Source organism: Salmo salar, chromosome ssa20 (genome assembly GCF_905237065.1).
Source record: "Salmo salar chromosome ssa20, Ssal_v3.1, whole genome shotgun sequence".
Taxonomy (NCBI): domain Eukaryota; kingdom Metazoa; phylum Chordata; class Actinopteri; order Salmoniformes; family Salmonidae; genus Salmo; species Salmo salar.
This window is the reverse complement of record NC_059461.1, coordinates 19803494-19819324: the sequence shown is the minus strand read 5'-3', so window position 1 is coordinate 19819324 and position 15831 is coordinate 19803494. Positions and strand designations below refer to the sequence as shown.

At 42.7% G+C, this 15831-nt stretch overlaps 1 protein-coding gene across 1 annotated transcript; it reads left to right on the top strand.

Annotated features, from left to right (window-relative positions):
* Positions 1-3403: 3403 nt before the first annotated feature.
* c8h22orf15 (chromosome 8 C22orf15 homolog) lies at positions 3404-14678 on the top strand. The gene is made up of 5 exons (XM_014160424.2): positions 3404-3768; positions 4029-4115; positions 4542-4664; positions 13574-13648; positions 13949-14678. Exons 1-5 carry the CDS (start codon positions 3744-3746, stop codon positions 14110-14112), a joined length of 474 nt encoding a protein of 157 aa, XP_014015899.1. The 5' UTR covers positions 3404-3743; the 3' UTR covers positions 14113-14678.
* The last annotated feature ends 1153 nt before the right edge of the window (positions 14679-15831 follow it).

Sequence of the window (15831 nt, the reverse complement as noted above, 5' to 3'; positions counted from 1 at the left end):
GTTAACATTAGAAGCCTACTCCCTAAGTTTGTTTTACTCACTGCTTTAGCATACTCTGCCAACCCGGATGTCTTAGCCGTGTCTGAATCCTGGCTTAGGAAAACCACTAAAAACCCTGAAATCTCCATCCCTAACTATAACATTTTCTGCCAAAATAGAACTGCCAAAGGGGGCGGTGTTGCAATCTACTGCAAAGATAGCCTGCAGAGTTCTGTATTATTATCCGAGTCTGTACCCAAACAATTCGAGCTTCTACTTCTAAAAATGCACCTTTCCAGAAACAAGTCTCTCACTGTTGCCGCTTGCTATAGACCACCCTCTGCCCCAGCTGTGCCCTTAACACCATATGTGAATTGATTGCCCCATCTATCTTCTGAGCTCGTGCTACTAGGTGACCTAAACAGGGACATGCTTAACACCCCGCCCATCCTACAATCTAAGCTTGATGCCCTCAATCTCACAGAAATGATCAATGAACCTACCAGGTACAACCAGGTACCTGGTTCACCAACTACTTCTCTGATAGAGTTCAGTGTGTCAAATCAGAGGGCCTGTTGTCTGGACCTCTGGCAGTCTCTATGGGGGTGCCAGAGGGTTCAATTCTTGGGCCGACTCTCTTCTCTGTATACATCAATGATGTCGCTCTTGCTGCTGGTGATTCTCTGATCCACCTCTACGCAGACGACAACATTCTGTATACTTCTGGCCCCTCTTTGGACACTGTGTTTAACTAACCTCCAGACGAGCTTCAATGACATACAACTCTCCTTCCGTGGCCTCCAACTGCTCTTAAATGCAAGTAAAACTAAATGCATGCTATTCAATCGACCACTGCCCGCACCTGCCCGCCCGTTCAGCATCACTACTCTGGACGGCTTTGACTTAGAATACGTGGACAACTACAAATACCTAGGTGTCTGGTTAGACTGTAAACTCTCTTTCCAGACTCACATTAAGCATCTCCAATTCAAAATTAAATCTAGAATCGGCTTCCTATTTCGCAACAAAGCATCCTTCACTCATGCTGCCAAACATACCCTCGTAAAACTGACCATCCTACCGATCCTCGACTTCGGCGATATCATCTATAAAATAGCCTATAACACTCTACTCAACAAATTGGATGCAGTCTATCACAGTGCCATCCGTTTTGTCACCAAAGCCCCATACACTACCCACCACTGCGACCTGTACGTTCTCGTTGGTTGGCCATCGCTTCATACTCGTCGCCAAACCCACTGGCTACAGGTTATCTACAAGTCTCTGCTAGGTAAAGCCCCACCTTATCTCAGCTCACTGGTCACCATAGCAGCACCCACTCGTAGCACGCGCTCCAGCAGGTATATCTCACTGGTCACCCCCAAAGCCAATTCCTCCTTTGGTCGTCTTTCCTTCCAGTTCTCTGCTGCCAATGACTGGAACGAACTACAAAAATCACTGAAGCTGGAGACTCATATCTCCCTCACTAGCTTTAAGCACCAGCTGTCAGAGCAGCTCACAGATCACTGCACCTGTACATAGCCCATCTGTAAACAGCCCATCTATCTACCTCATCCCCATACTGGATTTATTTATTTATCTTGCTCCTTTGCACCCCAGTATCTCTACTTGCACATTCATATTCTGCACATCTAGCATTCCAGTGTTTAATTGCTATATTGTAATTACTTCGCCACCATGGCCCATTTCTTTTTTTTCTACTGTATTATTGACTGTATGTTTTGTTTATTCCACGTGTAACTCTGTGTTGTTGTATGCGTCGAATTGCTATGCTTAATCTTGGCCAGGTCGCAGTTGCAAATGAGAACTTGTTCTCAACTAGCCTACCTGGTTAAATAAAGTTTTTTTTTTTTACTGTACTAACCTCTATATCAACAGTATACTGTACCTGTGACTGGAGGGCAATTTTTTAAATGTTTATTTAACCTTTAGTTAACCAGGAAAATCCCATTGAGACCCAGAGTCTCTTTTTCAAGGGAGACCTGGCCAAGAAGGCAGCAACAATCAATACATTACATAATTAAAACATACAACAATACATTACAACAACATGATCCAGCCTAAAAAAAAGCATTTACACTCCTCTGTAACAGAGTCTCCCATTAATATTTTTAATTAATTCAGTAGCACTAACATATCTAGATGAAGCATGGATTGTTGATTATTCCATGCATCTGGTGCACAAGAAGAGAAGGCAGTCTTGCCTAATACTGTGAATGTCCTGGGGACTTTAAGTAGCAACCGCCTAATGTTACAGACATAGCTTCCTTCCTGTCATGACTCAGTGGTCCTGATACTGTACATGGTTTACTGTACATTTGTCCATGAATAATGGTGCTCGCTGAACAAGGCTAATCTAATTCTCTCACTGAGTGGCTCTATAGTGCCTCATTCACTGGCATGTACAATCTATCAAGTGTTAGATGGTCTGGTATTCTTGTCTCATCTGATTGACAGTGTAATTTGAGCAGTAACAACGCACATTCTCTTCATGGTCGTACAATGGGAAAGAGTTGATTGATAGTTCAGTGTTGATGGTTTAATCATGACCCTTTTCGCACTAACTCTTAACTCATCACATACGCTGCTGTTACTGTTTGTTGTCTGTCCTGTTGCCTACTCACTTTATCCTTACCTATATGTACATATCTACCTCAATTACCTCGTACCCCTGCACATTGACTCGGTACTGGTACCCTGTGTATATAGCCAAGTTATAGCCAAGGAGAGACTCATTGTGTATTTATCCCTCCTGTTATTTTTCCATTTTTAATCATTTCACTGTTATTCTACACCTGTTGTTTACGAAGCATGTAACAAACACAATTTGATTTGATGTAGCATACAAGTCAGCAGGACGTGCCATGAATGGACTGAGGTCCTCAGATGATCTACTGTGCTGGTCATTGTTATGGTGTTAAGTGGAGAATGTGTGGAATGTATTTAATACAACTTGTGTGGTATTGTGAAATAAGAGGAAAAGCTCAGATCCCTGATCCTAACGTTTCTAAACAAAAGACAAATCATTTCTCTCTTAGATTTGTTGTGATGATGCTTATGGTAACAACTGGCTTGTCATTATAATTCACCAGATAGTAGAGTAGCATTGCCTCTATGGGTAATGATCAGTCTAATCCCAGTTAGTGGTCGGCTGACAATAAACCCGCTAAGTCATCCCCCACAGTATCTAAGTCAGACCTCAGTGTTCAACAAGTAGCAGTAAAAGCTAGAGGACTTGTGTGTCTGTGTATCGACTCCATGGAAACAAACAAGAACACTTCCCTCACATAAAAGGTTCTGTCTTTCTCTTCTATTGAAAGGAGAGGAGAAACGGGGGGGGGGGGGGGGGGGGAGTCAGATGGGTTATCAACCAGCGGGAATGTGCTTTCGATGTGTGTATAAGACAAACATTTTTGCTGGCTCTGCAACAGTTCAAAACGGTTTACAGGTCTAGCTTTAAAATGCCAAATGGATAACGTATCCTGTCAACTGTTGGTTTGCTCAGAGCAACTGCAGAAGCCATTCACAATGACCTCCTCAGTGCAGAAGCTTAGTCACTAAGTATGACAGTAGTCAACAACATAGATGTTTTGGGGGGACTATTGTGGCACTGTGTGCTAAGCCCAAACTCATCACTCCTTTGGCTCTATGGAAGAGGCGAGTGCTTCAGCTACTTGTAGCAACATTATGGGAGGTGGCTTTAGAGGTCTGGTCTGAAGCGTTTTGTGTAGAGAGAAGGTGAAATGTTTGTCACCGTGCAGTTTGGAGGTAAGTGAAAGACAGTGCTATATCATCATCATCATGATGGAGTATAATTTCATCATTTTTTATTTTTTTTTCATCATCTCTATGGAGGCCAACAGCTGACCTCTAATGAAACCGTCGGAGACCTATGGAGATATAAACAGATCATTTGAGAATAACACATTTAAACATTAGATGTACTTTTGTGATGTACGATGTCATATGAATGTAATATAATGTTATAGGAAATGTACAAACATACTTCTCTTTTCTTACTTTGAAAGAGGGCCAAACCGAACTGTTTAACCTGAACTGCAGGGTGATAGACTTCATCCACAATTTGAAGGAGAGATGTTATCTGGATTCTCAAGGTGCAGTTCCGTACTTCTCCCACAGAGCAGAATCATTTACAGTTGAACTTCAGATATGTTGTATTAGATGTTTTATTCAACCTCAGAAGCACCTGATAGTATTGTTTGTATTTGTATTTATTAGGGATCCCCATCAAGCTACTCTTCCTGGGGTCCGAACACATAAAGAATTACACATAAAACAAAATATTTTAAAAATTATTTAAAAAAGATAAGAGTCTGAAAGCATGATACAAATACTATTGGATATATATTATATAGTACATTTCCGTGTGAGGTTGTATGCACATGGTATCTCTGTCAATGATTGGAAATGATAGAAACAGCCTGCCAGATTGTTTCCTGACTGAGTAAATACCAATAAGTGAAAATGTAATAGACTGAGAGAGCCCAGTGTAAATGTCACATTACAGATGTACTCTACAGACTGCGTGGACCTGATGGACAGGACAGGGGAGCTGGTGAACCTGAGTGAAAAGGAGAAGAGCATGGAGCAGGCCAGCAGTATGATGAAGGAGAGGCACAGCTATGTTCTCATACGCATCTGCAGTGAGTCTCTCCAAATATAATAAAGGCTCTAGGCTGTGTATGTCTAAAGAAAGAGTGGTTTCTCACATTGCCTGCTCTACACACAATTACCAGGCCTACTAATATGTTATAGATAGGTTGATAAGGCCAGGCACCACAGGCAAAAATTGTGATTTTGCTTCCATCTGTACATTTTCAGATTTTGGGACATTTTGCAATTACAAATAAATCGGCAATAATGAATAGAAATACTTGATTTGTATAATTTTATCTCAACTCCGTCAATTACACCTGCCATAAATGTCATTCTCGTTAGCATTTTTCACGTAGAACTTCTACCTCTAATTTTAAAACTTTCCATGTTGAATCATATATCATGCAAAAGATTGTTTTCCGGTGTTGTGCCGAAAAGCTCCCCCCTGCCAGAATCCTCCCCCTCTTCGCGTGAACGCACACGCACTCAATTCTTCATTGCTGCGACTTGCTTCTGTATTTGGTTCTGTATTTATTTTCTTAGTCAACCGCGTGTTCTGTTTCGCTGTGTTCTTGAACATAGCACTATTTCTTTGTGTTCTTGAACATAGCCCTGTCTTTCATTTTTGTTCATTGATTTCACCTGTGTTAGTTACTCACCTGGTCTCATCAGCTCCTTATTTAGTTCAGCTCATTCTCTTTGTGCCTTCGTGAGGTATTGTTCGTTTTGACTCTACTAAGCCTTTTCCTAGCTCGTTTGTGAGAACCAGTTATAGCCTTCAGTCCTAGTTTTGATTCACCTGCCTGTTAGCCTACCTGTGTATGACCATTGCCTGCCTGTGACCACGATTCCTGCCTTCCGCGAAGGCGAAATAAACACCCGCCGCGCTCTGCGCGTGAATCTACTTTATCCCTGAGTATTCATTACAGCTTGAACGCGCACGCACTCAATTCTTCATTGCTGCGACTTGCTTGCTAGTTGAGATTTCTGATCACGTTCGGCCGCGTTTCATTTCATTTTTTATGTCGGTTTGATAGAGGGGGAAGCACTAGTAATGTCTGCAGTTTTCGGTTTGGCTATTTGTTTCAAGTTTATTAGTATATAAATAAATCTCTTTGCCAAAATTCGTCATCTCTCCCATGTCCTATTTAGCTAGCTTGCTGTAGCTAGCTAATTTGTCCTGGGATATAAACATTGAGTTGTTATTTTACCAGAAATGCACAAGGTCCTCTACTCCGACAATTAATCCACACATAAAACAGCCAACCAAATCGTTTCTAGTCATCTCTCCACCTTCCAGGCTTTTTCATCTTTGAATTTATATGGTGATCACATCTAAGCTTTCATAGTATTACCACGACAATCGGCAAAACAGTTCGTCTTTCAATCACCCACGTGGGTATAACCAATGAGGAGATGGCACGTGGGTACCCGCTTCTATAAACCAATGAGGAGATGGGATAGGCAGGACATTCAGCGCGATCTGCATCAGAAATAGAAAATAGTTCTATTTTATCCCTTGGCAACGGAGACGCTCATTGGCGCGCGCGAGCAGTGTGGGTGCAATAATTGAATAACATGGATTTCTACATTTATTTTGTGATGCTCGCGCACACGACGTGTCCGGTCTGGTCAGCATGTTATTCGACTAGTAGTTGTTCTGAAATGTTTACTGCTTGCCTACATTTTACTACCTCCTCTATGTTGAATATACATACACATACATGAATTATTAATTTTGGTTGCCTATCCTGACATGAAGTTCGTTCTATAGAAAGTATTTGACTCTAGCCACAAAATTAAGGAAATTAGAAGGGGGGGGTCGGCATGGCTATTGTCTTGCCTGCCGAAATTCTCCCCTTCTGTCTTGGGACTGCAAGGCCTGGCACACTTCAGAATCATTTTGGTAGCTCATGTTGACAACATTCCTTGTTCCCTGTTTGCTCAGAAAAATACTTGTAAAGATTTATAGACTACTTGACATTATGTTTTGCTAGATGTCCCGAGCCAACTGTGCCACTTCTGTGGGGACGTGGACAATAATGCTTGTTCACTTCTAAAGGCCCATTTTAGGAGTACGAATTTGTATATGCAGTAATATTTCTTGAGGTAGTGTCATCCCCTTTGTCTGATAATGAAATCATTGTAATTCAAGAAAATGTATTTAATGTTTTAAATATATTACAATTTTTCATCATACATTTTAGATTGATTGTGACCGCTGCCCAAGATGGTTCCACCAGTCCTGTATGAAAACCATCCCATCATTGGAGGATAATGTCCGCGCTGCCTGTCAGGACTAGGTTAGGCTTGAGTTCCAGGCGACGGTATCACCTGGAAAACTTTCCATAAAAAGTGGACTAAATGCTCAGTCGAGCTGTTGCAGCTTTCCAGTATTTGTTTGTTATTTGTCTTTTATATTTTATTTATTGTCATTTTATATCTTATTATGATCGAAATTTGTATTTCTTATTTAATTTTTGTTAACAAACTTAACTTTCTGTGATGTTATTGTCTGATAATATTTGTGTATTATTATTTTCTTAAACATTACAAATGTTTGTAACATAAACATTTATGTTTCTTTATACTCTAATTTTGCTTTCTGTGGCACAAACTACTGGTCAACATGAGCTACCAAAATGATTCTGAAGTGTGCCAGACCTTGTAGTCCCAAGATAGAAGGGGCTAGAATTTCTGCAGGCAAGAAAATGGCTTTGCTGAACCCCCCCCCGGGCTAACGATGTAAGAAATAATACATTAAAAAAAAGAAAATACTGCAAAGTTTCCTAAGAGCTAGAAGCGAGGCAGCCCTCTCTGTCGGCTACCTGTATATCATAGGATGTCAAAAAATCCAAGATGGTGTAGCAGTCATACGTCTTTGTCTTGTCCCGTGTATATCTTTTTTTTCTTCGTATATATTTCGTATATATTTTTCATATTTTTAACCTCAATTTCAACATACTCTCCCGCAACCCGCCTCACCCAATGTGGTATGGATCTGCTATTTTCTATTCTTTAGAACCGAAACACCCAACAGAAGCTTGCCAGCTAACTAGCTACTAGCTAGTAGTCAGTTAGCCACTGCTAGCGGTCATCAGCTAACCTCAGCCCGGACAACTCCTGCCAGTCTGCACAGCGCGATTCAACCCAGAGCATATCGGACTGCTCTTTCTCTACCACATCTCCACATCTCCGGATTCCTACCGCAAGCTCTGAACCTTTTCACCTGGATCATCGCAGCTAGCTAGCTGCTATCTGAGTGGCTACTCCTGGCTAACGTCTCTGTCCCGAAGCAATCACCAGTTAGCCTGGAGCTAGCCTCGTGCTAGACCCATCTCCCGGCTAGCTGAAGAGGTCCATCAGCCAATTTCTTGGGCTACAATACCTATTTTGGCAATTGGCCTGGACCTCTTTTACTGCCAACACGGAGCCTCGCCGTTGCATCACAACTGGTCTACCGACGTAAAACCGCCCGAGGAGGTTTCAACAGGCTCCTCTGTCGTGACGTCCCCTGAAGGCCCATCTGCTAGCCTGCTAGCGGCGGCCCGCTAGCTGTCTAGAGCTTATCTGACTGTTTTTTTTTCTCTACCACATCTCCACATCTCCGGATTCCTACCGCAAGCTCTGAAACTTTACACAGGATCATCGCCGCCATCTAGCTGCTATCCGAGTGGCAACTCCTGGCTAACGTCTCTGTCCCAAAGCAAGCACCAGTTAGCCTGGAGCTAGCCCCGAGCTAGGCACACCTCCTGGCTAGCTGAAGAGGTCCATCAGCCAATTTCTTGGGCTACAATACCTATTTTGCCAATTGGCCTGGACCCTTTTACTGCCTACACGGAGCCCTGCCGATCCATCACGACTGGTCTGCCGACGTAACCGTCCGAGGGGCTACAACAGACTCTTCCGTCACGACGTCCCCTAAGGCCCTTCTGCTAGCCCCGGCCTGCTAGCTGTCTGAATCGCCGTGTCTCCAGCTCGCCTAGCTACTCACTGGACCATATGATCACATGCCCACGCATGCCTCTCCCTAATGTCAATATGCCTTGTCCATTGCTGTTTTGGTTAGTGATTAATGTCTTATTTCACTGTAGAGCCTCCAGCCCTGCTCAACATGCCTCAGCTAGCCCTTTTGTTCCACCTCCCACACATGCGGTGACAACACCTGGTTGAAATGGTGTCTCGAGAGACAAAACCTCTCTCATCGTCACTCAATGCCTAGGTTTACCTCCACTGTATTCACATCCTACCATACCCTTATTTGTACATTATGCCTTGAATCTATTCTTCCTCACCAAGAAACCTGCTCCTTTTACTCTCTGTTCCGAACGCACTAGACGACGAGTTCTTATAGCCTTTAGCCATACCCTTATCCTACTCCTCCTCTGTTCCTCTGGTGATGTAAAGATTAATCCAAGCCCTGCAGCGCCTAGCTCCACTCCCATTCCCCAGGCGCTGTCATTTGTTGACTTCTGTAACCGTAAAAGCCTTGGTTTCATGCATGTTAACATTAGAAGCCTCCCTAAGTTTGAAATTTCCATCCCTAACTATACATTTTTCCGACAAGATAAAACTCCCAAAGGGGGCGGAGTTAGCCTGCAGAGTTCTGTTTTACCATCCAGGTCTGTGCCCAAACAATTTGAGCTTCTACTTTTAAAAATCCACCTTTCCAGAAACAAGTCTCTCACCATTGCCGCTTGTTATAGACCACCTTCAGACCCCAGCTGTGCCCTGGACACCATATGTGAATTGATTGCCCCCATCTATCTTCAGAACTCGTACTGTTAGGTGACCTAAACTGGGACATGCTTAACACCCCGGCCTTCCTACAATCTAAGCTAGATGCCCTCAATCTCACACAAATGATAAATTAACCTATCAGCTACAACCCCAAATCCGTAAACACGGGCACCCTCATAGATATCATCCTGACCAACCTGCCCTATAAATACACCTCTGCTGTCTTCAACCAGGATCTCAGCAATCACTGCCTCATTGCCTGAGTTCGTAATGGGTCTGCGGTCAAACGACCACCCCTCATCACTGTCAAACACTCCTTAAAACACTTCAGCGAGCAGGCCTTTCCAATCGACCTCGCCCGGGTGTCCTGGAAGGATATTGACCTCATTCCGTCAGTAGAGGATGCCTGGTTATTCTTTAAAAGTTCTTTCCTCACCATCTTAAATAAGCATGCCCCTTTAAAAAAATGTAGAACCAGGAACAGATATAGCCCTTGGTTCACTCCAGACCTGACTGCCCTTGACCAGCACAAAAACATCCTGTGGCGTACTGCATTAGCATCGAATAGCCCCTGCGATATGCAACTTTTCAGGGAAGTTAGGAACCAATATACACAGGCAGTTAGGAAAGCAAAGGCTAGCTTTTTCAAACAGAAATTTGCATCCTGTAGCAAACTCCAAAAAGTTCTGGGACACTGTAAAGTCCATGGAGAATAAGAGCACCTCCTCCCAGCTGCCCATGGCACTGAGGCTAGGAAACACTGTAACCACCGATAAATCCACAATAATTGAGAATTTCAATAAGCATTTTTCTACGGCTGGCCATGCTTTCCACCTGGCTACCCCTACCCCGGTCAACAGCCCTGCACCCCTCACTGCAACTTGCCCAAGCCTCCCCCATTTCTCCTTCACTCAAATCCAGACAGCTGATGTTCTGAAAAATCTGGACCCCTACAAATCAGCAGGGATAGACAATCTTAAAATTATCCGCCGCAATTGTTGCAACCCTGTTCAACAATTGTTATCCGCCTGTTCAACCTCTCTTTTGTATCGTCTGAGATCCCCAAATATTGGAAAGCTGCCACGGTCATCCCCCTCTTCAAAGGGGGAGACACTCTAGACCCAAACTGTTACAGACCTATATCTATCCTACCCTGCCTTTCTAAGGTCTTCGAAAGCCAAGTTAACAAACAGATCACCGACCATTTTGAATCCCACTGTACCTTCTCCGCTATGCAATCTGGTTTCCGAGCTGGTCATGGGTGCACCTCAGCCACACTCAAGGTCCTAAATGATATCATAACCGCCATCGATAAAAGACAATACTGTGCAGCCGTATTCATCGACCTGGCCAAGGCTTTCGACTCTGTCAATCACCACATACTTATTGGCAGACTCAACAGCCTTGGTTTCTCAAATGACTGCCCCGCCTGGTTCACCAACTACTTCTCAGATAGAGTTCAGTGTGTCAAATTGGAGGGCCTGTTGTCCGGACCTCTGGCAGTCTCCATGGGGATGCCACAGGGTTCAATTCTCGGGCCGATTCTTTTCTCTGTACACATCAATGATGTCGCTCTTGCTGCTGGTGATTCTCTGATCCACCTCTACGCAGACGACACCATTCGGTATACTTCTGGCCCTTCTTTGGACACTGTGTTAACTAACCTCCAGACGAGCTACAACGCCATACAACTCCTGCCCGCCCGTCCAGCATCACTACTCTGAACGGTTCTGACTTAGAATATGTGGACATCTACAAATACCTAGGTGTCTGGTTAGACTGTAAACTCTCCTTCCAGACTCACATTAAGCATCTCCAATCCAAAATTAAATCTAGAATCGGCTTCCTATTTCGCAACAAAGGATCCTTCACTCATGCTGCCAAACATACCCTCGTAAAACTGACTATCCTACCGATCCTTGACTGCGGCGATGTCATTTACAAAATAGCCTCCAACACTCAGCAAATTGGATGCAGTCTATCACAGTGCCATCCGTTTTGTCACCAAAGCCCCATATACTACCCACCACTGCGACCTGTATGCTCTTGTTGGCTGGCCCTCGCTTCATATTCGTCGCCAAACCCACTGGCTCCAGGTCATCTATAAGTCTTTGCTAGGTAAAGCCCCGCCTTATCTCAGCTCACTGGTCACCATAGCAGCACCCACCCGTAGCACGCGCTCCAGCAGGTATATTTCACTGGTCACCCCCAAAGCCAATTCCTCCTTTGGCCGCCTTTCCTTCCAGTTCTCTGCTGCCAGTGACTGGAACGAATTGCAAAAATCACTGAAGCTGGAGACTCATATGTCCCTCGCTAACTTTAAGCATCAGCTGTCAGAGCAGCTTACAGATCATTGCACCTGTACATAGCCCATCCAACTACCTCATCCCCATATTGTTATTTATTTATTGTGCTCCTTTGCACCTCAGTATCTCTACTTGCACATTCATATTCTGCACATCTATCACTCCAGTGTTTAATTGCTATATTGTAATTACTTCGCCACTACAGCCTATTTATTGCCTTACCTCCCTAATCTTACCTCATTTGCACACACTGTATATAGACTTTTCTATTGTGTTATTGACTGTACATTTGTTTATTCCATGTGTAACTCTGTGTTGTTTGTGTCGCACTGCTTTGCTTTATCTTGGCCAGGTCGCAGTTTTAAATGAGAACTTGTGCTCAATCTGGCCTACCTGATTAATTAAAAAAAATAATAACCTCCTCAAAAGAATATAGCATGGAGGAACCCAGAATGTAAATGACTGTCTGAATTCTGTAATATGGTCGCAGTGCCCCAAAACTGTCTTCATGGGCAAAAGCTGCATTGACGCAACAGCCAGTATGGCAGTAGTAACGTTCAATGAGGGAACCACTGCTATATCAAATCTGATGGACAAATTGTGGCTTGACAGCCCTTTGGTGACACTGGAGCAATCAGAGAGGAGTTGTGAGAGCTGATGCTGCTTCAATGGAGTGTGTCAAGCGTAGGCGCAGGTCCCATGACACAGTCAAGAGAGTAAAGCGGCACCAGCAACAACTCAGAGGACCTTACATATGGGGCAGGCATAGCTGATTAATGTTCTGCATATTTCAACAGCCATAAAATATTATTGTATGTGACAAATTGGGCAAAGTGACATGAGAATTTGCCAAAAAGTGCATATTTGCCCATCAGACCAGTATTTAAAGCATATGCTCTATTCCTTGAAATAAATGTATTAAACGTGCTAATATATTAGTAAAAGGTATATCTCATGTTTATTTGTCAGTTTAGAAGTGATATATGAATAAGAGTTTAATTAATGTGACATGAATGGTAATATTTATGGAAAGTACATTTTAATTGCATTAGCCTATCTTTATCGGCCATTTTCTCAAAATGACATGTTCCCTGTGCGCAAATTCATTTTTCTCAGTCTTCAAACGACGTACATTCACATTATTCCACACACAGGTTCTTAGGTCTTCTTTTTTTTCTTCATCTTTATTTAACTAGGCAAGTCAGTTAACAAATTCTTATTTTATAATGATGCCATACCCCGGTCAAACCCTCCACTAACTGGGCCAATTGTGCCCTGCCCAATCACAGCTGGTTGTGATACAGCCCGGGATCGAACCAGGGTCTGTAGTGACACCTCTAGCACTGAGATGCAGTGCCGTAGACCTGCTGTGCCACTCGGGTAGCCTTTTAGTCAGACTTTTACTGAGGCCTTTATTATACATCTTGTGTTGTTTTGATTTAAGTGTCATTTTATGTGTAAATATATGCAAAAGTCATACATGTGAATAGTGTTTTTTAAATAATTCCACGAAATGACAATATTTTTATAAAATGATCAGTAAAAGTCTGACTATTGAGTGTCATATCCAATTTGTAAGTCGCTCTGGATAAGAGCGTCTGCTAAATGACTAAAATGTAAATGTAAATATCATAATAAAACCTCAAAAAATTATTATACTTTAAAGCAATGTGTTTAAAAACAGATTCTTGGAATATGCAAATTAGCGCATATTGTAATAAAATAATATATTGTATTTATGTATACTTTCAACTGGTAAAGGTTCAGTCTGATGAGAGTAAAGGAAGAAAAAAATCCCTATTAGCCTGTGGTGCCTGGCCTTAACATGGCTGAAGTTAATGTTATTATTACTAAAGTTACTTTACAGTAATGAAACTGGTTAGCTTTAATTCACTTCATATTGCCCCCAGGAGGTGATGGGACTGAAGGGCAGAAGTATGTGCCACTCCTAAATGACCTTAGCAAGAGCAGTCCCGAGTTAGCAGGTAATGAAAAAAACATCCACAGCACTGAGGCAAATGTGCCCGACTGAAACCACTGCTGGCTTTATTAAGTTGTGGCACCGAGCATGATCTAAAGTAATTCTTTGTCGCCTCCTAATGGGACAATACCTGTAACGTGACTTTCTTGCCTAGTTACTGTACATGTTCAGTACACTAGCCTTAAGCAAACCCACATCAAGCCTGATTTAAGACTGTATGATAAGGATGGTTAATATGTGGTGGTTAATATGTATTAACTGTCTATACTTGTGTATGTTACTTTTGTGAATGTTTCTACCTCAGAGGTCCTAAAGAAGCTGTCCAACCCCTGTAAGGAGCAGGACAAAAAGGGTGGTCCCTCAAGGAAAGGCTCTGTCAACCAGATCCGGCGCAAGCCCACTGCTGGAAACAAGAAGAGCCATCCTGGAAGACTTAAAGATATGAAGAAAGGAGAGGAGGAAGGCTGAAAAAGATGGTGATGGACATGCATGTGTAGAAAGCTGTGGACCACAAACATGTAATTGTGTTGGTGCTGTGGTTCTCTTCACTCCAATTATTTTTTACTTAGGTAAATTTAGGTTGATAAATTAACATTCCCACATATCCCTGGTAAAAGTAAGAATGGCATTTGAATGTAGCTTGTCACCTGTGTGTACTAAAAGCTGGTATTGGCCCAGAAATGTTTTTACTAATCTAGGATTATTTGGCTAAATTAACACAGGCAGCCCAATTATATGTAAAAGAGCTGATCTTATTGGTCAAAAGATCAATTAATGGAAAATATCAGAATTGGACTGCCTGTGTAAACTGCAGCCTAATGTGAGAATGAGACTATATGGACCATTGGACTTAAAGGCATATAAATGTAGCCTGAGGCTACTTATCCATGTATTCATAACAATTAATAATGTTTAAATTAAATTATTAGTTGACCAACTAATAAAGGTAGCCTATATATGTACTGAACAACAATATAAATGTTAGTCCCATATTTCATGAGTTGAAATAAAAGATCCCAGAAATGTTCCATATGCACAAAACGCTTATTACCTGAAAGGCGTGGCATATCAAGAAGCTGATTAAACAGTGTGATCATTACACAGGTGCACCTTGTGCTGGGGACAATAAAAGACCACTAAAATGTACAGTTTTGTCACACGTCACAATGCAACAGATGTCTAAAGTTTTGAAGGAGAGTGCAATTGGCATGCTGACTACAGGAATGCCCACCAGAGCTGTTGCCAGATAATTTAATGTTCATATCTGTACCATAAGCCACCAATTTAGAGAATTTAGCAGTATGAACAAGCCAGCCTCACAACCGCAGACCACGTGTATGGCGTTGTGTGGGCAAGCGGTTTACTGATGTCAATGTTGTGAACAGAGTGCCCCATGGTGGCGGTGGGGTTATGGTATGGGCAGGCATAAGCTACAGACAACGAACACAATTGCATTTTATCTATGGCAGTTTGAATGCATAGAGAGATACCATGGCGAGTCCATTGTCGTAACATTCATCCGCTGCCATCACCTCATGTTTCAGCATGATAATGCACGGCCCCATGTTGCTAGGATCTGTACACAATTCCTGGAATCTGAAAATGTCCCAGTTCTTCCATGGCCTGCATACTCACCAGACATGTGGTCTGTGGTTGTGAGTATGTTTGGGATGCTCTGTGTTGACGTTAAGACAGCGTGTTCCAGTCCCCTCCAATATCTAGGTCAAAAAGGCTCAACTTCTACCCCCAAGCCATGACTGCTGAACAATTAATCAAATCTCCACCTAGACTATTTGCATTGACCCCCCTTTTACACTGCTGCTACTCGCTGTTTATTATCTATGCATAGTCACTTTATCCTACCTACATGTACAAATTACCTCGACTGACCTGTACTCCCGCACATTGACTCCGTACCTTTGTTTAGTAAATCTTTTCAGGGCTTGTAAGTAAGCATTTCACGGTAAGTTCTACACGTGTTGTATTCGGCGCATGTGTCCAATACAATTTGATTTGATATTCAGCAACTTCGCACAGGCATTGAAGAGGAGTAGGTTAACAGACCACAATCAACTTGATCGACTCTACGTGAAATAGATGTGTCGCGCTGCATGAAGCAAATGGTGGTCACCAGATACTGACTGGTTTTCTGATCCTCTCTGGCCTTACATAAACTGTCATTCAATA